Genomic DNA, 25,945 nt, shown 5'->3' on the forward strand with positions numbered 1-25,945 from the left:
ATCAGCAATCTGCATGGAAACCGACGAGCGGGGAATGCAGAATTCCACCAAACCTAGCAATGTAGACACACTACTACCTGCCTCACCTAACCTCATTCCTGGGTGTATATGCAGAGGCCACGCGCGATGTCAAGCACGCCCTGGTTTTTTGCTCATGCCATTCTGAATTCCTGTTACATACTTGAGGGTTATCTCCCCTTTGTAAATGTAGTACTACAAGTACCAGCATGCAAAGCGATGTCAGTTTGACAGGACTTGCCGAACAGTTTTCACCAGACAAGGGCCAGCTTGAAATCTCTCCAAACTCGCGCGTCCTCAAATGAGGCTTCTTGATCAGTCATTCTTTAACAGAACATGGGCATCGTGGGTGTTGTTGTGCATGTTATGCTCGTGCCCAGCAAATCCCTCATGGAAATAAAACCGGCTGCTTTGAGCAGCTTATTTATTTTATGTGTGTTTTTGTTTACTCGAGAGCAGTTTGTGGGGCGCCTGCTAGGGCTGTGTCCGCTTTGGCTTTGGGGTGTAGGAAACCGTGACCCCAGCACCAGACCATGCTTGCGGCGCTAAGCTGGGGTGACTTTGTCCCCTGCTCCCTCGGCTGGCGGCAAGAGGACGGCCCCTGCGCTCCACTGGGTACCGCTGGAGATCAAGTCAGGGGATCCCTTCTCGTCCAGCTCCTCCTGACGTTTTCCTGATGCAGTAGCTGGGCACCGCAGAAGAAATCCCGCGTGTGCCAAGTGTGCATGGCCCGGGTGTTCTAGTCCGATAAAAGAGATCGGTAGCCAAAGAAATAAATATCCGTCCAAACTCTGGTGCTTAGAGTTCAAGTCCGCGCGCGTGGATTCTCTTCTTAACCACTCAGTTGGCGCAGTGTGCGCACCTTTTAGGTTGTCACTGGAAAAAAGTGCCATATCGGTGAATCTGGAAGACACGAATCCTATAACGGCACAAAGAGTCTCTGGCAACATGGTAACCCACCCAGCGGTTTGATGGTATGACTTTACCCATGAGTCTCGGGAGGATAGCTCGGGGGCAACGTGCTCACCTTGGAAGCAAGACGACACGGAGCAACACAGGTTCGATCCCTGGGTCCGCGCTTAGAAACCGCCAGGTTATTTTTAACGCGCTTAATACCCACTCATATCATATCATTAAAGTTTACCTGTAGGGATTTTTTGTAATTTCACTTCGCTGTGTTTTCGGCTCCCCGTGGTTGGGACTCCACGCTACATCGTAACTGCACGGTTCCTGTGGCATTGGTGCAAGATGGTTCGTGTGATCTCTGGGGGAGGGGGAGGGGGGGTTGGGGGTGGAGCCACCCACTCAATATGCCAGTTCTTTGAGGTGATATAAGGCGGATTCCCCAGATCTCCTCAGTCCTGCCTTGCGTGGCCCCGGGGTAGAGCGATTGGCAAGAGCAGTAAGACGACTCCATAGGGCAATATGCACCCTGCCTTCCTGGGCCCAGAACCAACCCTGTGCCTCCAAGGAGAACCAACCCCAGAAGCACTCTGAACTCTTTGACCTGTACCCGGACGGAAAACCATGTAGACCAGGTGTCGAAGGTCCTGCATGGACCCCCACCCAGACAACCAGATGATATGCAGTGAACTCTGTGAGCAGCTGTGTTGGCAATGGGGAGAGAACCTTACCCATGCACGGATGCTGCAGCGCTGTGGCCCCGGGTAGGGCCTGGGCCCAACCCTTATTAAGGAAAGATGCATCTATCCGGGCACACTAACAGAAGAGGTGAAACGAATAGGGACCTGTGCGCCAAACTGGTGTGGACACTGCCCCGCACTCAGTCAGGGCCTACAGAGGGGCAACAGCCGCCTGAGATGGCCTTCCAGGGAGCGGGAGAAAGTGGTGTTACAGTGAGGTGAAGCATTGAAGGAGAACCAGGAGAGCAGAACCTTGAGGCCCACTGCTGTGGGTGGAGCGGTCCGGTTGAAGGGACACACTAGAGTAGGAAGCCTGCTGAGAACCTTGCCCCAAACACTAGCAGGACTCCAAAGCTCAGAGAAGCGTGCTGAGTGAAGACTGCTAGCAGCTCTAACCCAGACTCTAGCGGCAATTGCCAGACCACCAGCCCAAAATAACTGATGAAAATCCAAGGGAGAAGGAAAGAAAATCCTACCGGAAGTACTGGCTAGTAGAGAGAATACCCATCTGCCCTTAAAACGAAGAAACCCCCATAAATACAGGGCTTCCTTCAGTAGCAGTTCTGCGGCCGTCGCCTCATCCTACTACACATGACCATGGCAGAGCCCATGAGTCGTAACCAGGGTGGGCACGCTGGTAAAGTGACTGCCAGAGATTTGAGGAAGACTGTCGTGGGCAGACACTCCCGGCCTTTAGAGATGGGCCTTACCCTGAACTTAAGTTCTACATCTTTTCCTCCACTGCTTTATTTACTTACCCTCCCCGTGTTGAGTTGAAAACTTCTTGCACAGGCCGTAACCCCTCTCTTTCGCTATAGGAAAAAATATGTTGAAAGATAGATAGCTATTGTATGTCTGATCTTTGGCAACCAACTGCAACACTGTATGTCTACAATTTTGTCAAATTAGTGACATTGTAGTGAAGATTACAAAACACTTTTCATTGAAAAATAAAGGAGTAAATCCTGCTGTAACATTTGGCCATGCCCATGTAGTTTCACCACATTGGCCAGTCCACATCCAAACACACATGCCATGCCAAACACAGTGAACTCTCAAGGATGGTGTCATGCCATCAAACAATTGTAAGGAAGGCATGGTTATCAGAAGTATGACAGACACAAGGAGTACAATCGAAGGGCGTTTATTGAACAAGTATGTGGGTGAGAAAAAGGCCTAATCTAAACCTAAATCTAAGATGGGAGCAAGCTACGACCATCAAATTAAAGAAAGACTGCTGAACTAATGCACTCCCTTCCCCATGACAAGGCGGAGCAGTGGCATGGCTGTGAGCACCCACCTGAGTCTGTTTACATCAGGCAGCAGTTTCTTGAGAAAAGGCAGGATCCCTCGAATCAATGTCTTTTGCTTGGCATCACAAGACTTTTCCTAAGATCTCACCATGCAGGATCCCCCACTTCCCTGGCTTTCTCATGATACCCCTTTGTTGTTCACCTTCGTCTTTACACCACTTTTCAGTCACTTTATAAAAATGCACGATTCACTTTCCCTTGCTTTCACTTGGCATCCCTGCGTTGGGTTTACTGTAGCCTTCACATCACAGTTGTTTACTTTACCAATTCTTCTAGCTTATAACCGTCAGGAGCTCTTAAAGTCTTTTAAAACAAATATTTGGTTAACTTTCACCGATTCACTAAGGTGCCCCTCCTCCGGGCTCAGACCTTCCTCTGTAGGCAGTTCTGGCTTCCCTCGATCGGGTGTGAGCCTTCAAACTGCTAGCATCACACTTGTTACTTTGCAATCTTTCACGCTTTCACTTCAAAGTACTTGCCAGTTTAATAGAGAGACTTCGGATAGGTGATCGCATCTCGCTGGATCACTCTGTTCTTTTGTAGCAACTGTATTTACTTTCAACAATCAAGCTTCTCGTTCTCACGGCTGCTGTTCTACGCGCAACCCACAATACTGGGTACAGTTCAATGGTTTATGCCGGTCTCCTCTCTCAAGGCCTTCTGGTATCTGCAGTTGTTAGTTAGCATCACAGGGTTAATAATTCCTTAGGTTAACTTTATACTTTGTTTCACTTTTTATCAAAGACTTTCGACTGCACGAGGGAGGCGGGCAGCTTGTACCCTTGACTTTACCCTTGTATGACCACTTTGACTATTCTCCTCCTTTCTCGGTTATTTTATTTCACAGCTTCTCTCACACGTACAATCTCGGCATTCTTCATTCTCCCTAAAATGTGCTTTTGCTCGCGGATTCTCGACAACCCATGTTATGTTATTAAAACTTGTTAAGCGCACGGTCACCCAAAGGTATCATGGCACTAGAGGAGAGAGAGGAGGAAGGAGAGCCAAATATAGGAAATTCACTGAAACAGATAAGTTTTCAGCAGCTTCCTAAATGCCAGATGGTTTGAAGAGCTTTTCAGGAACAGCGGAAGACTGTTCCAAAGCTGAGATGAGGCGACTGAAAAAGCTCTACCTCCAAGGTGTGATCGGTGGAAAGGGGGAACAACAAGTAAACCTGCGGTGGCTGATCATAACTGCCTTGCAGGAAGATGGCGAGTAAACTTGTTACGAAGGTATTCAGCCTCTTGGTCATGCGGAGCATGGTGTACCAAGCATAGGGACTTAAAAACAATGCGCTGGGTGACGGGCAGCCAATGAAAGGACCGTAGCACCAGCGATATATGAGCCCCATAGGGGGCACCGGTGGCCACCATAGCAGCCATGTTCTGTAGGCGCTGAAGTCTCTGAACTAGAGCTCGAGGCTGGGCCAGGTATAGAGAGTTGCAGTAATCTAGGTGGCTGAATACCAGAGCTGAAACAGGAGGGCAAATATGAGGGGGGATCAGTGGAAGCGCCTTCTTAAGTAATTTTAGGTGGAAATGGCCTGCCTGGAAAACTTGCCCCATTTGCGCCTCCATAGATAGGGAGGCAGAAACAACCACACCCAGGTCCTTAACCCTAACTGCCGGGACTGGGAGGGGACCAAGGGAAGAGGGCCAAAAGGAGGACACCCAGAGTGACAGATCGGGAGGAGAGCCCACCACCAGCACTTCCGTCTTGTCTCCATTCAACTTCAGCCAATTGTGGTTCATCCATGCCCCACGGCAGTCGGGCACCGGTGCAAGCACAACAACACCTCAGCCTGATCCCGATCAAACCGGATCAGGATCTGGGTGTCGTCGGCATATGAATAGCACCCAATGCCGAAGGAGCGGATGAGACACACGAGGCCAGATGTAAATATTTAAGAGAATAGGAGACACAGTGGAGCCCTTGCGGGACACCACAACAAAAAGAAAATAAGCCAGAAAGAAACTGAGGGAGTGAGAGGGTCTGGGTTCTATCAGTCAGGAATGAGGAGAGCCAGGCAAGAACCTGACCCGATATTCCAACTTGGGCCAGGCGGTCAAGCAGGATGGGGTGGTCGACAGTGTCAAAAGCCGCAGAGAGATCTAATAAGATCAGGGCGCCTACCCCTCCTGCATCCACCAGCCTGGCCATGTCGTCCTCAACTGAGACCAAGATGCGCTCAGTACCCTGACCTGCTCCAAAGCCAGATTGGGAAGGATCAAAGAAGCCCATAGACTCCATAAATAAAGACAGTAAAGGGGACACCAGTGCTTCGAGAAGTTTCATTAGACAGACCTTCCAGGATTTTGCGGCATGAAATGGCAAATTTTGCGGCATGAAATGGCAAATTTTGCGGCACAAACCTTTATTTATTGCAGCATTTTTGCAGGACATTTTGTATTAACTGGAGGGTGTAAGATTGCCACATTGCAGGAAATAGGCAGAGTGCAAGGCTAGAAGAGAGCCAGGGTATCATTATTATGTATATTTTGTATTAATTTAATAGGAAGAGTCCCAGATGTCTCTGGCTTGGCAGAACAGTGTTTGATTTGGCTACATTTCTGGTTTAATCTTCATGCCTATTTAATAGTATTAACTAAATTGATCATTATCGATTGTAATGCTGAAAATATTCCCCTTCTATGTTCTCCAATCCCCCAAACACCCACACACATCTCACCAACTCTCATCACAAATTACATTCCTTAACCTCTCACTCTATCATACAAATACTCACGTGCTATGTCACACTGTCAAGTCACAATTTGCACTGCCCAGCCCCTGCCACACTCCAAATCATACTCCCAACTCCCAACTCACACCTTACACTCTACAATTCATCCCTCAATATACAGTCCTTCATTCTTTTGTGCTGCTTCTGCATCTTGCATCTTTTCTGCCATTCTATCACATTCTTCCCTCATCCTTTTTCCCAATCTGCAGATCACTGCCTCTTTCTGGCCAACCGCTTCCTCTACTTTCTGTACCTCTGCTCGCTCTCAGATTTCTGGCCCACCGCATCACTGCTTCCTCTGCTCTCTTGTGCAGCACTTCCTCCTCTGACCCACTGCTCTCCCTCTGCTTTCTTGCCCATCACTTCACATCTCACCCATCACTCTCCCTCTCTCTCATAGTGTAACCATTTTTATATTTTTTTTTAAATGTAGATTTTGACCCAGTTCCTCAAATGATGGGGCATTTAAAAAAAGAATGGAGGATATGCTCTTTTTAGACAACCCATTTTTGTAAATGAGCAGGTCACCTTATTCTCAAAGGTGACCAGCGCATTTCCACAGGCTTGAGCTGTAGCGCAAATTGTGCGCTGGCAGCTGCCTTGAATGGTGTTCTGGGTTGTTTGACCGAAGTGTAATTATTTGCGGCGGAATTGATCGTAGTCAATTTTGCTGCAAATTGATTTGCACTTCAGCCAAACAACCCAAAATGTACCTTTCACTACCACCCGACCCCCTCCCCTACTTAACTGCATGGTCGCTGCCGCTTCCCCTGCAACCCTGCGGTGCCAGATCCGTCCTTCTAACGCGGGTCAGATCCGTCCCTCTAACGCGGGTCGGATTCGACTCCGCAGGGTCCTTTTTTCGTTATTTTCTTTTTTTGTTTCTGTCCCCGCCTCCAATTTTGTGGAAAAAGGTTAAAACACTTCTGCAACCACCCTAGACCAAAAATACTAAACAAGGGGAGCGGGTGACACCCCTGCAACACATGTTCAGTATTTATAAAAATCGATCGAATAGTACTGGACGAAATTGGTCAAATTGTAACATTCGATAGATTTTTGTCATCAAAATGGGCAGTACTTTGAATAGAATCGCTCTCCCGACAGTGTTCTGCAAGCTCCGAGCGCCTTTCACAGCGACAGGCACTCTAGGTGCCTGCAGCTGTAAAATGTGACCCAAAAAATGCATTTTTATCCTGTTTGAGGAACAGAAATGCAAGCGACTCAGCAGCGGTTCATACCTTAAAAGAAATGCATGACAGGGTCAGGAAAGACCCTGTCATGCAGTGGCAGCCCCACATCCCGTGCGCGTAGGGTTGCCTACAATTTCTGCACATTTAAAAGTGCATCTTGCTTGGAAATGAGGGATGTGCTTTTAAATTGACAGAAACGCCACTTTATTTGATGGAGGTGAAAAAGGCCATCTGAATGGGCGTGCATATAAAATGTGCCCATTCATGTGTCCCTTGTGGATTGGGCTGCAATTTTTGGGGCGCAAGTGATTCCATTTCTTGTGTGAATAAAAAAAAAAAGTTGAGAAACTGGCACCCTGAGGATTCTTTTTTTCAAAACGGTAATTTTTGCAGATTACTTAAAAAAAAAGTTACATTTTTTTTTTTAAAGATGCTGTTTTTGCGCAAAACGGCAATTTTTGCGGCATTTTGCGCAAAACGGCCGTTTTTGCAGCATTTTGCGGGATCGCAAAATCGCAATAAGCTGGAGGGTCTTGATTAGAAACGGCAAGAGTGAGATTGGGAGATAGTTAGAAGGTTGCAGAGGGTCAAGTGAGGGTTTCTTGAGAAGAGGAATCATGGTGGCTGACATAAGCCCAGAAGGAATACTGCCAGATTGGCATGACGCATTAACTGCCTGCGTTATCTCGCACAACAGCGCAGAAGACATTTCTTTCATCGCCGTCAGGGGAATAGCATTCGAGGGGGTCCCCGACTTAATCCGCTGGATAGCCGAGGATACGTCCGTCTCAGAGAAGACAGGAAAGGAAGACCACCCATCTGAGACTGCCAAGCTCAAAGGATCATCTGGAGTTAATGTCGCAGAGAAAGGTATAGTCATAATCAACGCAATATTGGGACGTATTGTTTCAACTTTTGACACAAAGAATTGTGCCAATGAATCGCAGAGATCCTACGTAGGGCTAACAGACGGGACCAACTAGCACTTCAAACGTATAGGTCCTTTTCATTTATCAACACAAGCCGGTCTCCGGTTTCACTCACTGGCAGAGGCTGATAGTTTATCAAGACCTTCCGTCTAGTCAAGGCTTTTGGGCCAGCGCAGCTAGCTTCCTTTCAAGTTATCACACCGCACAGGAAGGAGGTACCACCATGATCTTCTGTAGTACAGCAGCAGCAGGGAGTTGCCCCTTTGGGATTCTGCAGTGACCTTCACCCCGCAGCTGGTAGGACCACAGCCTTTCATTCGTTTCCTGGTCCCTATGGTCGCCATCCCGGGATTTCCAGCCCTTCCGTTCTGCTGGTGTTGCTCGCTTCGGTTGTCCTTCTCGCCTTGCTCTCCGGGTGCTCTCATGCGCTTCCTTTTATCCCAGTGGGAAAACGTAAAAGGATTCAGCTGCAAGTCATCAAAGTTATGTGCCTGACTCTGCCTGACCCTGATGTTGGGGCATGTTAAACGGACTGGCTGTGTGTGAGTCTCTTTCCCTGAAGCGCTTTGTCTGTGCAGCAGTGTGTGTGTAGGAAAGGGGGGGGGTAAAGTTCCTAGATAGTACATGGAATTAGGGTGTTCTACAGGAAAATGGGAACAGGGATACCACGTCTCTCCTCCGGGTGCCCCACTCTCCAGGGGCCCTCCATCCAGGTGATCTGCCCGCACTAGTCCACTGCCGGGTTCTGGATCCAATAGCGATGGCAATGTCCCGGCCACCAGGATGACATATCCCAAGGGACTGATCAGTGAGACACCCTTTGGTTTCTCACACAATGCACAAAAAAGGGTTTCCACAAGCCCACATAATCATGCTTTGTGGTGTATATCTCAGAACTATCTGCTTGTAGATTTGTTTGCCATGCACTCTTAGCCCTTAACTTAAATTAGTGCAGGGGGAAAAGATTAGACAAATCTAATCTACCAAACTCAAAGTATTCACTTTTTAAACCCCCCTCCCCCAACACATCTATGTTTGGATATACAATAACTACAGATACCAAAAAACAGATTTGTGGCTTGCCACCCCTTTTGGGCATAATGGTCCCTGCCAGGGCTTGTGCTAATGTCACATGCTGTGACCATGTAACTCGCACAATAAAAGGGACGAGCCGTTTCCGGCTCCTCAGTCGAGACCAACTGACTCCTGCCTGCTGTGTCATTTTGTATGCAGTGCGATGATGGCCCTGCGTAGTGGACAGATGGGCCTTCCCTGCATGGCCCTCCGATAGGACAGTGCCCCTCCTGGGAAACGCTATCCTCGATGTTCCCTGTGTGTCTCAGGGCCCCTGCCAGGGCAACCCTGCAGCTGTGTGCCCGCGACCCTGCTGGGCAACTCCAGCAGCTTTGACCGTGATGGCCTGGGTGCCCCCAGGCCATGGAAGTGCCCGTATGACTATGGGCTGACAGGGTACTCCCTGTCCTTGTGTGTCGGCTGAGTGGCCCCAGCAAGGTGTGCCTGGACCCTATGCCCAGGACACACCATTGGCGTTGGGCCCCCGTGCCCTGGTATGAAAGCGGCATCTGCCGTCGTGTGGAAGAGGAGCCCACGCGACTGCTGTGGCTGCCCGGCTGTCTGCTGGGCCCTGCGAGGGGTCCGCACTGTGCTCTGTGTGTGTGGAGTTTTCGTTTGGAGATTGAGAGGGAGAGAGGGTGTCAGCAGTGCCTGGGCAGTGGAGAGGCGGCCCCTGCTGCAACCTCTAGATGCCCCCCAAAGAAGAGGCCTAATATGGTGTTTCAGACCAGTGGGGAGAAAAGAAGTAGTGTCAGCGTGGCATCCCGCGCTCTGTTTTCCAGCTTTGGAGAAGATGAGTGCCTGCTCCCCTGCAACCGGCACCTTCAGCGTGTGTATTGCCTTGCTGCCATGGCCCCCAGAGCGTTCCTGGGCCAGCTGGTGGCGTGGACCCTCTCCTGTGCTCCTGCCATCAGTGTTATTATGAAAAAAAAGGAAATGAAGGTGTGTGGATGTCGCACATTTCTGGGTAATGCCGCTGGGCCGCCCAAGGCGAGGCCAGGTAACTGTTGTTACATGGCAGCAGGGTCAGGAGAGGGGCAGCACCCTCCTCCAGGGTCAGTGCCCCTCTCTGTCCCACGGATAAGTGAGACAGTCAGCATGGTCTGGCGCATCAAAGCGCAGTAAGGGCGAGGTAATAAAAAGACCTCACCATTCCATGAGAATATATGGCTTCATTGCACCCAGGAGACCCAAGATACCTAGGCAGGGAAGTACAAAGGGATCCCACCCGCCCACCCCAGGGGGGGGCAGAGGGGGCCCAATTAGTCAGCTGTAGGCTGGCCTGGGGGGGTTGGTGCACAGCCCCCCACACACTACAAAGACCCAGGGCCTTCTCTGGGTCCTATATAATGAGCTGCTTGCAGCTCCAAAAAACACAAACTGTTTGTCGACCCTGCACGGGGACCCAAACTGTATAGGCAAGTTCGCTGTGTACTCGGTGTCTTCCTGCTCTTTTTCTTTTCCACAAAAACCCTCCCACCCTAGAAAAAGGGGAGAAGAACAATAGAAAGAAATTCGGGACACCGTACGGTGACCACAACAAGTCGTGGGACAAGAAAGGCGGCACGGGGACCCGGTGCCCAAAAGGATGATCTAATGATGATATACGAGGATTGTTTATTTTCCCATAGCCATACATGTATCAATAAAACCTACTGCCTTTTATTGCCAACACTTGACCAAATTGTCGGAGCGAAGTATACTTGAAGAGAGCCCCCCCATCCCCCCTCCGGGCGAACTCGAGCTAACCCGCAGTGATAAAACCTCATGCTCCATGTCGGAGCCCTCTAAAGTAAAAGAAAAGGTGTCCCGCGGCTGCTGGTGCTCCCCGAGTGAAGCTGGGTTCAGAACTTTGTGTGTGCTCCGGAGCGGAGTGGGAAGAGGAAGGAAAACGTAAAACGCTCCACGTCGGAGCATTTGAAAGTAGAGGGCCGGCTGTACAAATGTCGTCCGCGGCCGCCCGGCTGTGAAATAAAAAAGTAGCGCTCCGCGTCAGCTCGAGGACAATAAGATACGAGTCCTCTGAAAATCCCGGGACCACCGGCAGTGAGTTTGAAATGTGGAGAACAAAGAATAAAAATGTTTTCGTGCTCCGGTGTGGAGCTGTGACATCATAAAATGAAAGCGGTGCTGGCTGCAGGCTCCAGGTAAGAGCAATAATATGCACATTAAAGAAACCGTGTGGCTGCCCGTGCTCACCATACAGTAGCAGGCCCCACGCCAGTGTGCACCTGCCATGCTGGCGCCATCCCTGGGCCAGGTGACAGTGACTGCCAAGGAACACATGGAAAGGAGAAGGGAAAGAGTAGAAGAGGGCTGCAGCTCTTGCAAGTGCTTGTGCGCCCTCTACCAGCAGTGTCCTGCCAGCAGCCCCTGCGTGCGTGGCAGGGGAAGTGAAATGAGTGGCCTGCCACCACTGCCCTGTCACTGCCGGCCCCCAACATCTATGGACTAGGCCGATGATAGGTTATTTATTCCTTTGCCGGCCCTTGAACTGTGAGTTTGACTGTCCGGAACCGATGCTTGTGCAACTATGAACTGGTCTCCTGCAGCTCTGATAATGCTTAAAGTGACTCAGCAATGTCAATTTTGATGCTATGCGCTTGCTTGTCATCTTTGCTCAAGGTGGGCCTTGTTAAAATGTTTATGTGAAGCTGTGTTCCTGCATATAGTCGGCCTGCTCTATATGGTGCCAGAAACCGACAATGGCGTCATTCAGTGGCTGAAGTTCTATTCACCCCAGATTAATTAAGGGTCTTTTAATGGGTAGCAGAATTACCAATGTGCCACCGGGAGTCCACCTCCCATTACTGTCACCCTCAACATGTACAGAATGCTCAGCGTATGTTTCATGTTTGTAACTGCCTGAGTCTAAGTGTCTGATTCTGTGTTCCAGCCAATGACTCCCAAATGAAGCCAGCATTACTGTTTGTGACTTTTGGGTTTATTGTGATGTCCGTTGTTTTTTTTTGTTTGTTTTGTTATAGAAAAGGAGACATGTGGTGTGCCAACCCTTTTGGGGTATAATCGTTCCTCCCAGGGCTTGTGCTAATGTCACATGCTGTGACCATATGACTCGCACAATAAAATGGATGAGCCGTTTCCGGCTCGTCAGTTGAGGCCAACAGACTCCTGCCTGCTAAGTAATTTTTTATGCCGCGCGATGATGGGCACCGCTGTCCTCTATGTCCCCTGTGTGTCGCAGGGCCCCTGCCGGGCAACCCAGTAGCGGTGCCCCGCCGCCCCTGCTGGGCAACTCTGGCAGCGTTGGCCGTGACTGCCTGGGTGCCCCCGGGCGATGGAAGTGCCCATATGACTACGAGCTGACAGGGTGCTCCTTGTCCCTGTGTGTTGGCTGGGTGGCCCCAGCAAAGGTGTGCCTGGACCCTGTAACGTGGGTCCTGGACACCACACAAATTATGCTTGTGAATTCTCTCTATAACACCCCCACATACCGCATATGAAAGCACTTTGGTTAGGGACATGACCACAGATCTAGTTAACTTTAAAAAACACACAACCCACCCCCCTTCCCTCCCTCCATCGGCTGGCATTCCGATGGGTGATGATGAACACCCAGATAACACCACACACAGCCGCAAATGCGGATAACATATTAGCACGCTTGCACTCTTGGAACTACAATCAGAATAACTGACTATGCCCAAGGACACGATGATACACACCACACACACCACTCACACACACCTAAAAGTAGGAACAACTCTTGAAAGTGGCTGTCAAGGCACTACACCTCAGTAGCGGTTGGAGGAGAAGGAGGTTTAAGTGTTACTGGTGGAATACACACATTGTGATAGTTTCTTCTTTGTGAGATTGTGCATTCCTGCCTGCCAGCTATGGAGACCTAAACCGGGACCACTGCATTTTATAATGGAAAAATAATCTTTAGAAAAGGGGGACAGAGCACCCATTTCCGGGACAATCGCGCCAAAACCGGGATATCTGGTCATCTTAACACACACACACAGCTCGGATTACTCAGAAAATGCCGCCAATATGTATACCCACGACTATCTGCAGACATGACTACAAGAATGTATAACGCATATAATACACAAACACACAGCAAAGATCCAGTTCTCCAGCATGAGGTCTGGCATGGGAATACATGCTCATGAATATTCCCCGTCGTCAGGCTGGGAATCCTCTGTAAAAGAAAAAACGGTTTCACTTTCACTTTAAATCTTTATTTCTCCTCTAAACCAATCACTGTCCTCTGGGTCACACTGCCCCCATCCAATGACAGTCTTCTCCCTAAGCCCCTCCCGTGGCAGCCATGTTCAGATTTTTACTGCACGCTTCAGTGTTGGGAGTCCTCGAGTTTGCTCTCCGAGCTATTTGTATGTTTTTTCATGTTTTTCGATGAGAAGTTCCTTTTTTTCAAAGAGCCTGTGCGCTCTTTCCTTCATCTGCTGACAGCAGGGACTCGTCGGTGACGTTCTGCTCCCCTAAAGGGCTAGGTTTCATCGAAGATTCTCAAAGACGATCTTGTGCCTACTTCGCGCCCTGCGACCATGATGGAGAAGGAGGGAAGGTCTCCGCTTCAAACCCTGCACCAAATGCGGGCTACTGAATGTATTTGTGGAATACAAGCACCTACAATGCCTCTACTGCCTAATCCCAGACCATCGGGAGTGCGAGGTATGCCTCGGTTTCTCCAAGAAAAATTACATACAGGCATAGTAGGCTGGTGGCATGGCTTGACACCAAGGCCTCTTACCCGTGCTCCCAGCAGGGTCATGCCTCATCCAGGACCGGCCGGTCCAAGGAGCGGTCTTGTAAGTGCTTTGAGGGCGCCTCATCCGTGGGGACCCAAGGTAAGGCCAAGATCTGCAAGTCTGACTCAACCGGGTTTGCCGTGGAAAGCGGGTCCCAAAGTGGATAGGGCACGATAAGCATCACCCTCCGCCTCCATTGCCAGCTTACCATCAAACTTCTCTTTAAAGAGGAAGTCATCTACCCCAGCTAAGCTACGGGAAAGATCAGAGAAGCCGCGGACAGAGGAGAAGAAGGCAGCACAGCCTACGCAGGCTCAACCGACAAAGGCAAAGACCTTGTCAGCAACTCTGACGGCTACTACTAGCATCGCAGCTGAGAGCGCTGATCCTATGAGGGTGGCTCCCAAGGTGCAGAAAGTGTCCCTGCCTCCACAGCACAACACCACTGTAGAAACTTTGGCAAAGTCTGCAAGTACGCCAGAAGGGGTGAAGATACCGGCTCAGAACCTTCAAGGAGGAAAAAGGGGGAGGGAGAGGAGGCCCCAAAACAGCCCTCCCAGGTCGTCTCCCAAGCCATAGAAGACTCGTCCATGGACGACAAAGGTCAGGAGTCCATGCATACGGTCCACGAGGACGATGACGAGGAAGACCGCGATGACGGTGCAGGGCCTTGTTTCCCTGTGTTGCCTTCCCAAGGGACATTTCCTTGGATATTCTGTTGACTCTCCGCACCTTGGTGTCAGAGATCCAGATGAGAATGCCTCTGGCACCGATATCTATGCTCCCCCAGGTCCCCGGTCAGCCCGTCAGACGAAGAAGAGGAAGCGTCATCTGACGCCCCCATATCAACCGCCTCCGCCGCGTCGAGAGCAAACTCCCCCAGCAGACATGGGTACAGGAACGGATACGGCCATGACGATGGATGACGACAAAGACCTCGTCGCAGTGGACGATGAGTCGCCACATTTAGATGCCTTGCATAGGGTTTCCCCACTCCACTCCATGACCTCCAGGGACTCAGAGCTATTTTAGCTGGTGCACAAGGAAACTAAGAAGGAGGGCTTCTTGTATCAAAGTATCAAAAGCGAGAGGCCAAGATGAACACTATCATGGCGGTGCCCTTTCTGGACGATATTTGGGAAGAGGACGTAGCCCTCATGAAGAACCCTTACATAGCGCCAGCCAAGCAGGATAGGCTGGAAAAGAAGTATAGGGTGTCGGACTCTGCACCCAAATGTCTAAGGCTGCAACCATGGCTTTACTCTGTGATGTCAGCGGCTGTGAGGAAATGGTGGGCTAACCCGTTGTCTTCAGTCCCTCCGGACAGTGAGGGGAAAAGGATGGACACCATGGGGAAGAATGTGATTTACACCTCTGCATCCACAATCAAGGCAGCCAACGCATTGGCGATCCCAGCCAGGTACGATGGGGAGTTGTGGTACAAACTAGGACCGATCCTGGAGTTCTTCTCCGATGATAAGAAGATGGAGGTCCTCGCCCTTTTCCACGTAGGAGAAGTGCATTGGACCACCCCATCACAGTGGCAGTGGATGTCGCCAACGCAGGTTTCCGTCAAAATGGGGAACAGTGTCTGCCTTCGTCGGCAGGGATGGATGAAGACCACTAACTTCCGTCAGGAGGTCTAAGCGAAGGTGCTGGACATGTCCTTTGATGGGGGAAATCTGTTGGAAGGCCGTCGACGAGTCCCTCCAGGCCGTCAAGGCGGATATGGAGACAGCCCGCTCCCTCTGCACTCTCCAATAGCACCGCTAGTTTACTTTTCGCTCCTCCAGGGGAAAATTGAGCAGGTCTATGAAAATGTTCTCCACGTGGTACAGACAGCCTTCCCGATCCTCTACGTAAGAAGCCTACAGAGGCTGCTCCCAGGCCTACGGTAGCAGAGGACCGCATCGCTTTTGCCCTCAGGGCAGGACGCCGGTGCCCAAGTAGACCTGAACCGGCCAAGACGTCGGGCCCCCACTCATGCACCCGGTGGGAGGCCAGCTGACTAGGTTTGACAGCGAGTGGAGAAGGATGACCACCGACAGATGGGTGCTAGATGCTCTCGCCCAGGGGCACAGCTTGGAGTTCCAACGCAGGAGTCCTTATATTCTGCCGGTTCCCCCGGCAGGAGCAGCACATCCCTCAGCTCCTGGAAGAGGTGCGAGCCATGCTACGAAAATGGGTGCTTGAGCTAGTTCCCCAACGCTCCGTGGCTACGGAGTTTATTCCAGATACTTTCTAGTCAGAAAGAAGACCAGGGGCTGGAGGCCCATCCTGGACTTGCGACATCTCAACAAATACTTAAAGTCCCCGAAATGCAGGATGGACACGTTGCAGCATGTGCTCGGCCAACTAGAAGAAGGAGACTTCTTGACCTTGTTGGACCTGGAGGATGCCTATTTTCACATCCTCATTCACAAGAAACATCGGAAATGTCTGCGTTTTGTGGTGCATGGCCTGCACTAACAGTTCAAGGCCCTACCATTCAGCTTGAAGTCAGCGCTATGAGTGTTCACAAAATGCCTGGCACCAATGGTGGCACAGCTACATCTACAGGGCATACACGTATACCCGTACCTGGACGACTGGCTGATGCGCCCCCACACACAAGAGCTGGCCGACAAAAACATGAAGACTATTGACAGATCTGGAGTACTCTGTCAACTATCCAAAGTGATGCTTAACGCCATTGCAGAATGCGTTGTTCCTGAGTGGCAGACTCGATATGGGTTCTTGCCTGGCGTCGCCTCTCCGCTAGCAGCCATTCAAGGAAAGGTGCAACAGCTATCATCGATGAAGGCAGCCATGTGCGGGCCTGCAAGTCGTTACTGGGCATCATGTCGTCCTGCATCTATCTTTTCCGGCTCTGCAGGTTGCAGATGCAACCCCTACAGGAATTCCTGGATGCCGTTGGATACAGGTGGCCGCAAACTTCACGGACAAGATCCCTCTCAACTGAGAAGTCCAACAGCCGATATTGTGGTGGGGCGTTCCTCCAACATCACCCAGGGCATGGGATTTCAAACCCCCCCGCCCATACCAGGAGACATTCACCACGGTTGCCTCCCTGGAACGGTTGGCCAGTGCATGCCGGTCGTCTGCACACCAGAGGTCTGTGGCTGCCGGAGAAGAAGGACCTCCTTATCAACATCCTGGAGCTACGGGCAGTGTTCTGGGCTCTCAAGTCGTTCCTACCATCTCTGAAAGGCATGGTGGTGAGGATCTTCACATACAACACCACCACCATGTTCTACATCAGGAAGCAGGGGGGCACTTGATCCCCGGCGCTCTCCAAGAAGGCCCAGGACTTTTGGCACTGGGCGGTCGGACAGGGGATGTTCTGCGTCCCTCTTCACCTAGCGGGAATCAAGAACACCATTGCAGACTCCCTCAGCAGGGAACTCCGCTCCTACCATGAGTGGGAGCTTCATCAGGATCAGGTGGACCGCCTGTTCGCCAAAAGGAGCAGACCCCAGATCGATCTGTTTGCGACGGCTGCAAACTCAAATGCCAGAAGTTTGCCAACAGGTTACCCCAGCCTAGGAGCTTGGGGGGGGGGGGGGCCTTCTCCTTCCCGTGGGAACTGTTCCTATGCGCATACCCCCCTGTTCCCTTTCCTGCTACGGGTCATCAACACACTCCGATCATGCCAATGCAAGGTGATACTCATTGCCCCAGCGTGGCCGAGGCAGATTTGGTACCCATACCTTCTCAGCCTCTCAGCAGTGCCTCCAGTGAAGTTGCCGGTGGTTCTGGGTCTTCTCACCAGAGAGGGGAGTGCAATCCTTCATTACGACCCAGGATTGGTGATCCTGAAGGCTTGGTTCCTGCAGCCTTACAGTTTGGAGGTTATGAGTTACCAGTGAACTGCAGGAAAGTCCTCGCTAAGGTCAGGGCATCGTCAACCTTAAAGTGCTACGGCCATAAGTGCAAGCATTTTGCTACGTGGTGCAGGTCGCAGAAGATTACACCTCTGAAGGTCACGTCTCCACAGATTCTTCCATATGTATCCTTGGCAAAAGCTGGTCTTGCGCATGCCTCCATCAAGGTGCATCTGGCGGCTATCTCCTGCTACACCAGATCCCCAGGAAGATCTTCGCTCTGGTCCCACAGACTTGTCAAGGAGTTTGTAAAAGGATTCTTCAGATCTTTCCCGCCGGTGAAGGCTCCTGCCGCGGTGTGGGAACTCAATGTGGTTCTGACAAGGTTCATGGGGTCCTCCTTCGAGCCTATGCATCAGGCTCCACTCAGGTTTCTCTCGTGCAAAACGGCTTTCCTTGTTGCCATCACCTATGCCAGACGTATAGGTGAGATCCAGGCCCTATCCTGCAAGCAACCGTACCTGACTTGCCACAAATCAAGGGTGGTACTGCATACGTACCCATCTTTCATGCCAAAGGTTCTGCCGGAATTTCACCTCAACTAGCCTTTGGTGTTACCCATTTTCTTCCCGAAACCTTTGTCACTGGTGGGAAGGGTCTTGCACTGGATGGATGTTGCTTGTGCACTGAATTTCTACTTGACACGCATAAAGAGATTTCGGAAGCCTTCACAACTGTTTGTGAACTTTGGTCCTGTGAACCATGAGAAAGCCTTGTCCAAGGCTTCTGTTTCAAGGTGGCTGTCCGGCTGCATCACGCACTGTCATCAGTTGGTGAACAGACCGCTGCCTGGTTGTCCGAGAGCCCACTCCACCAGAGCGATCACTGCAACCACAACGTTCCCGTCTAGTGTCCCCCTGCTGGACATCTGCAGGGCTGATTCATGGAGGTCCACGCACACCTTCACGAAGTTCTTCTGCGTCGACAGAGATTCCAGGGAGGAGTCCAGAGTCGGCCAAGCAATCCTACGCAACCTGTGCGCTTGAGGTGAGCCTGTTCTGGAGGTAAGAGTAAATTGCTTCCATTGAGCCTTGCCACCTCCTGTGGTTGTGTAATATTGTACTGCTATGTATTTGTTATTCATGAGCATGTGAATCCATGCCAGACTCCGTGCTGGAGAAGGTTTAAGTTACTTGACTGTAACTATTGTTCTCCAGCATGGGTCTGGCATGGATTCACATGCAAACTCTCCCTCCGGCCCCTCTGCGGTTCTTCTTGGTCATACTGCCACTTTACATGCTTACCAAATCTGAAGATGGTTGCCAGAGGAGGGGCTTAGGGAGAGGACAGTCATTGAATGGGGGCAGTATGAACCAGAGGACAGTGATTGGTTTAGATGAGAAATACAGTTTTAAAGTGAAAGTGAAACAGTCTTTTCTTTTAGCGAGGATTCCCAGCCTGACAACGGGGAATATTCTTGAGCATGTGAATCCATGCCAGACCCATGCTGGAGAACAATAGTTACAGGTAAGTAACTTAAACCTTATATACAGACATGCCCGCAGATGCATAGAGCCAGCCCTGCACATATTGGGCATATCAGCCACCATTACTCACTAAAACAGGCACATATGTATTATAAAAAAATAGGACACAGGCACATGAATCCTGGTGGCTGCTTTCACCCACACAGCCTTTTGTATCAGCGGTACTAGCAGAGCAGGGCACAGGAAGGAGCTCTAATATTATTACTGGCTGATCACAAGAAGATATTTAAAGTAAAACTGCATCTTTTCATTTGAGTGAATTGCTATAGGTTTAGAAGTATGGATTACCGAAAGTTATACAATCTTGAATACTTAAACATAAATTTCAGTTGCCTAAAAAATACTCCCACGGGGAACCGACATTGCTATTTTCCTCCCTAAAAATCTGTGCTTCCACCTTTGCAAGACAGAGTAAAATACAAATGCATTTTACATTTAGAAAATGCATGCACAACCACATAAAGACTCCACAACGGCAATTGGGATTGCACACACACAAACGAAGCACTGGCAAACACAAATACAGTTACACACTCTCATCAGTGACAAATGCACACACAAATAACCCACTCCCTCCTCCCCAGACACACACACACTTAATGAGTAACTGTATTGGAAACGACACATATAATCACTCAACTACGCAGACACAAATACACTGCACTGTCAAGCAAACACACTCATCTGTGGTAAATATGCCTATGCACACACACACAGTGGGGAAAACATTAATACAAAAATGAGTCTACAAACATTGAGCATGCCAATGTTAAAGTACACACACTGAGTCCAACCCTGCTGCTTTGCTCATGTGCATCCCACCACAAATTAAACATCAACTCACACTACACCACTACTTCACAACACTCAATTCAAACATTAGATGGCGTACTCTGATGATACAGCTCCATTTCCCCCTCCCAAGATTTTTGATCATGTGACTCCTCTATCGGAACCGTGGGACCAGAAATAGTATTCGAGAAGAGGAGACAGTGGACCTCATTACGAGGTCGGCGGTAACCCACCGGTAGTACTGGTGGGTTGCTGCCGACGGGTTTCTGCCGAACTCATAACACCGTTTCTGCACCTGAAATCCCAGTGCCACCAGGATATTACAAGTCCTGGCAGCCCAGGATGTTGGGCGGTGGGAACTGTAAGTCCCCATTCCTGTGGCGTCCCATAGGACTCAATGCGAATGGGGACACCGAAGCAGCACAGCTGTGGTGATTACATGTCATAGATATGGAATACGTCGGAGGACCCAATCCCCTCGAAGAACAAGTTACTTTCTTACCTGGTAACCTTCTTTCGATGGGATGGTCCGACGACGTATTCCATATCGCTCCCGCCCTGCCTTCCCCGCTGCAGAATTTCTTTTGCGATTGCAGCTTACGTTCCGCAAGGCTTTGTGTCTGACTGGCAGTTGACTAGTGTCACACGTTCTGGGGGAAAAAACTACAACTGAGGCTACGGGCGTCGTGCGTCCTACTCATCACATCGGATGACGTCGGAGGAGGCCCTCGACGACGGCGCATCGACGTCATCGACGCAGGACGCAGACGCCGAAAAAAGTTTCCGAAGCAGCACAGCTGTGGTGATTACACACCGGCCCCTGCAAGCATACTCGTAGTCTAGCGGTCCGGAAAGGGTGCCGGTACATTGCTACCAGCACCCTTATTTCCTGACTGCCAGACTTGTATTGAGGCTAAGGGCCTCATTAAACGGTAGGCGGTAACCATGGCGCTATTAGTGCCATGGTTGCCGCCGGTATTTTACCGTGTCCGCCTTGGTGGATGGCGGAATTACCGCCCTACTCCAAGGTGAGCGGGGGTGGTAATTCCCCATTCACCAAGGCTCTTCCCCCATTCCCATTTTTGCCCCATAGGGCATAATGGGAATGGGGAAGGTGCTAATTACGGTACCGCAAATCGCGGTACCGTAATTAACTCCGAGTTCCCTTTGCGGCACCCAACTTTAATGGCTGGTAAAACCAGCTGTTAAAATCGGGTCCCGCAAAGGGAACTCGTAGTAAGGCGGTAGGGGTTTACCGGTACCGGTGCCCTTACCGGTACCGGTAAACACCTACTGTGTAATGAGGCCTTAAGTCTCTTAATGTAGTGGAAGGATGAAGGTACAGTTCTATGTCTCTTCATCCCCCATTAGGTCACGCCAAAAAAAGGCTGCTTTTAATGTGCTGGTCCTTGTCTTAGCATGGCCTCTTCCGGGGAACGAATGGACAACAAATCTGGTTCTCCTCCCATGCCCCCTCATACCATGCACCCCCTCATACCATCACCCTGCCTCACCCACTGCACATTCTCTACCTCACTCTATAGGTCCCCTTACTCCCCTGAACTCCTCTTTCTTTCTGTACCTGCCTCCCGGTGTCGTCCTGGGCCGAACCCTCCTTTTTATGTTTTCTCACGCCTCTTTCTAGGTCCCCAGCTTGCCTGACCCACTTACTTGCTCGCCTTCCACAGCCCATTGCTCTGCATGCTGAATCCTCCCCTTGTATGTGGGGACAACTGTGGGCAGCACCGGCGCAAGGGGCGCTCAGGAGATGCGGCTGCAAAAGGGCGCCCCCTCTGGCGATAAAGGGTGCCTTGCCTCCAGCTCAGTGTCATGTAAACTTAAGCGTTGGTCTAGCCCAGCGCCTATTAAAGAAACACGCCACGCAGGGCGCAGCCCATACACACACTTTACCAGAACAGCAGGGGGCTCCGTCCTTTTGTTGGGCTGACAATTGTTCTTGCTAGGCCTTTGAGGCACATTTTTGGGAGGTAGTTGGGGCTCTGTGGCACTTTCATTTGTAAATGTCCCATCGCAGTTCTAATTGCCTCTAAGTTGTAAAAATGGGCTGCTCATGACAGAGAAAGGTTTAACAAAAGTAATCGCCAGCCCCTTAGTTTAGGTGCCAACCAAACACATCTTTGAGTAGGAGAGGAGTCTCGGGCGGATGCTGTCAGAATGTTGGTGGGGGGGCGCACCGAAAACTCTCGAACTGAGCGCTGGCAGAGCAGGGACTGGCACTGTCTGTGGGTGGTGTTTCTTGTGCGGGATCTTTTGTGGGCAGCGCAGGAAACGCGGCCTTCAGACTCCCACACTAAAGAACCAGGAGCCCAAAAAGTTAAGCTTTATGGCTCTAACACGTAGCCCCTAGTGACAGTAGACAGTGGCACTAACGACCACTAAAGAAGCAGGGCACCTAAAGGTTGTGCTTTGTGGTTCTAAAACCTCAGTCACAGCAGCATTGTTCCTGTGCTGAATCTGTTGGTGTGGGGATACAACGCTGACAGAGGCCCTCTGATTCACAGGGGGCGCAGGTTCTCATCAAGAGAATTGGCTAGTAGCATTTTCAAAAATATGTTCTTATGTTTTATTCTTGAAATTGTATTGGAGCTGCCCCTTACTGTTTTTTATTTGTAAGCCATTGCAATGGGTATTGATGTTAAAAGTTCTGCACTTAATTTCACAAATTGTTTTCATATTTTATAACATTACCTTCCAGCATCTAAGATTGTTTCAAAAGGTGAAAAAATGCTATTATCACAAATTCAATAGGTAACATTACTCACATTGTTGCAGCAGTTTGATCATTTACAGCCATTTTAATTGCAAATTGTAATACCTTCCCTTTCTTTAAAATTGAAACTATTTTACAACTCCCCAAAGTTGCTTTTGAGGATTGTAGTGAATTTTTGGAGCAAAGAAAAATAACGATCACTAAGTGGGCTTCGATATTGGGCGTTCAGTAAAAATACTGAACGCCCGATATCGTTGGAGAGCACACAGCACGGAAGGTACGAATCTCGCTAGATATGTGCTAGAAGTCGAACTGGCAAATGAACGCCGGCTACTCTCAGGGGGTCCCACGTTCTTGCCGGGGAAGTTAAGCCCGGGTTTTGAAAGCTATTTGGACATGATAAAGCCTCAATACTCGCGCAATCTCTATATAAGGTTTAGAATTTCCAATCTAAACCTGGCCAGCACCACAAAGAAGTGGGCCCCAAATGGGAGTGGCCTAGGCTCCATGTGTTTGGCAGCAGAGGAGACCATGGCCCATTTTTGTTATATTTTTGAACTGGTTATCAAGCCCCAGACGGAGACTCTTAGTTCTCCTACTGAATGATAATGAATAGGTAACAAAGATTCTGCACTCCCTTTCTTAAGAAAATGTGATGTAATCAAAGTTGTTTATTGTGTTGCCACATATCTGACTCCAGCATGGCGAGTGAGGGCGAAACGTTTAAGGGTGTATTGGTGGAGCCCCTAATGTCCAAAAGGGCCATATATGCACTCGAAAGATGGTCTTTTACACGACGCTGGTAGGACTTCTTAACATGGTGCCAATGGATTTTACTCATTTGGATTCTGCAGTACTGATGAATGAATTTAAAAATGGTTGTTCACTTGTATTATTTATAAAGGTAAAATTGCAATTGTGTATATGTAACTGTGGCTAGATGGCTCCGTGTCGAATAAAGGTCTTTTGAACTGAACTATAAATAAACTGGGATGTTCATAGTCCTGATAGCAAGATTTTGGTGGATATGTGCCAACTAGAGATGCTCTACTCGAATTGAAGCCTGGGAACCCCATTGCTATACACGCCTGCTGGGATTTGATTGGTCCTGATTGCAGTCCTGCGTGCTTCCTGGTGTCTGAATGCCGTCTTCTTTCCATTTGCAGTTCCCTTCTGCGATACGGGGGCAACCTGTCCCTGCAGAGCGCGATGAGCGTCCGCTTCAACAGCAGCGGCACCCAGCTCCTAGCCCTGCGGCGCCGCCTCCCGCCAGTGCTCTACGACATCCACTCCCGGCTGCCCGTCTTCCAGTTCGACAACCAGGGCTACTTCAACTCCTGCACCATGAAGAGCTGCTGCTTCGCTGGCGACCGGGACCAGGTAAGGGGTGACTAGAGGGCATTTAGCAGGTACCCCAGGACTCCAGGAGCCACGGGGCGCTCGCGGTTGAGTTTGAGTCACACTTGCTCAACACCATAACCAACGCAGAGCCGGCGCTGGCACGACAAACTGCGAGGCATATCCATTGCTTTAAGTGGGGTAGCAAATTAATGGGGGGCTCTGACGTGCCATGATGCACATGTTTGGGGGCGGGGCCTAAAAAGGGCCTAGTACACCCTCAAATCCCAAAGCCTTTGAAAGACGTGGGACCTACATAATTAAGAGTACCTCAACATATCCAACGAGTTTTCATACCTGCAATGAAGGGAAGTAAATTCTACTTTAAAATATATATTAACTAAAATAAATGTGCTTAAAAGTATTGACCAAAATAAATATATTCCTATATAAAATAGGTCACTGCACCATGCAATCACATAGATCTTTTGAAAGAAATCCGTAATTCTATGTACTAATTAATATTGGAATGACAATACTTTAATATAATGTTGCAATAATCAAACCTGTTTGAAAACAACCTAACAGAAAATGTATTTAACTGATGTTGTATTTATAATCATGCCTGTCACATCAGAATTATCTCTCACCTTTGTATTTACATTACTGCAAGGAAGATATCTGGTTGGGAACGTCACTTCGGAGAGCCCTGTAGATCCCCGGCTCAAGGGCATTATTTGGAGACTGCCAGGGCTGAGACCTGGCTAGCCCACACCCACTTAAAGCCCTGGGGATATCTGTGAAGGCCTTGGTTGCCTGCTTCTGCCATCAAAACAATTCTACTCTCCATATCAATACTGTCATCTTCATGGAAGCTGCAAAGAACAATTGCAATGGCTGGACTAGTTGGGGTATTGCGCAAGGATATGGGGCAATACTGCCCTGTATTAGTATGCATTTCTAGAAAGGGTGGAAGGGGGAGTGCAATCTGGTCAATATGAGCAGTTTATTTAAAGGCTAACACAGTGATGGGTGGCCCCCTTTGAATTGATAACAATTGTGGATTCCTCGAGGTGGCCTTTTGTTTCATCATAGAATGGGGCAAACTAAATGCCGAATAGTCTGCCTGACTCCGGAATGGTAGGTCCCATTCCTTCTGATCCGGAGCACATGGCTGCTCTACTTCCATAATGGGGCAGACTTGCTTGTGCCAGAGCAAATTCACAGCAGTTATTATAATCCACCCCTTAGTCTCCCAAAGTGGGGGCTGGTGGTTCTGGGCAGATACGGCCCCTTGATTGCTGTTCTAGGGAATGTAGGAACACCACACCCACGAAGTCCAACAAGGCTGAAATGTACTTGGGGTGGACTGTGTTTCCTTGAACATGGCCTAGCTCAGGGGTCTGCACCTGTGGCTCTCCAGATGCTTTGGAGTATGGCTCCTCTGATCTCCCACCATTGCTGGTGTTGGCTTCGACTGATGGTAGCTGTGGAGAGCCACCGGTTGCAAACCCCTGGCCCAGCTGCTTGAGGGGAACTGCACCCTCTGGGGGACTGGGAAAGTCTGATTTCTATATGGTTGTTCCTCTTCTGCACAGTACATATACAGGCCAATACTCAAGAGCCCATAAACCTGTCCCTTCCCTTTCCAGTACTTAAGATTGATTGAGTGAGTCAAAGCCTTCAATTCTTCATGTGTTCAGAGTTTATCGTTAATTCCATGCAATGCTGGTTTGCAGCTTTATGTAGCTTAATCGATTCAGCCACTGGCGGCCTACTGGAGGACTAGGAGAAGGCTACCTGTGTTTGGCCTTGCCCATATGTTCGGTGGAGGTAGCTCCTGGGCCTCCAAGGCCCCCATCACTCCATTTATTAAGTGAGATCTGAGCTGAACCTGAAGCTAGTTCGTGACCCCATGAAGATCTGAGCTGAACCTGAAGCTAGTTCGTGACCCCATGAAGATCTGAGCTGAACCTGAAGCTAGTTTGCGAGCCCATGAATGCAATGAAGGCCTTCCAGACTGGGCGTGAACAGTCATGGCTGCCCCTTCACACTGTG

At 49.8% G+C, this 25,945-nt stretch overlaps 1 protein-coding gene across 2 annotated transcripts in view; it reads left to right on the forward strand.

Moving 5' to 3' along the window:
* DCAF5 (DDB1 and CUL4 associated factor 5) overlaps window positions 1–25,945 on the forward strand; it is a 507,909-nt gene that overhangs the window by 304,298 nt on the left and 177,666 nt on the right. For both annotated transcript variants that reach the window (XM_069638590.1, XM_069638591.1), the window contains exon 6: window positions 23,716–23,929. In XM_069638590.1, the coding sequence (XP_069494691.1) occupies window positions 23,716–23,929 (214 nt within the window). The remainder of the gene's footprint in view (window positions 1–23,715; window positions 23,930–25,945) is intronic.

The sequence above is a fragment of the Ambystoma mexicanum genome, chromosome 14 (assembly GCF_040938575.1).
Source record: "Ambystoma mexicanum isolate Mex_15411 chromosome 14, UKY_AmexF1_1, whole genome shotgun sequence".
Taxonomy (NCBI): Eukaryota; Metazoa; Chordata; class Amphibia; order Caudata; family Ambystomatidae; genus Ambystoma; species Ambystoma mexicanum.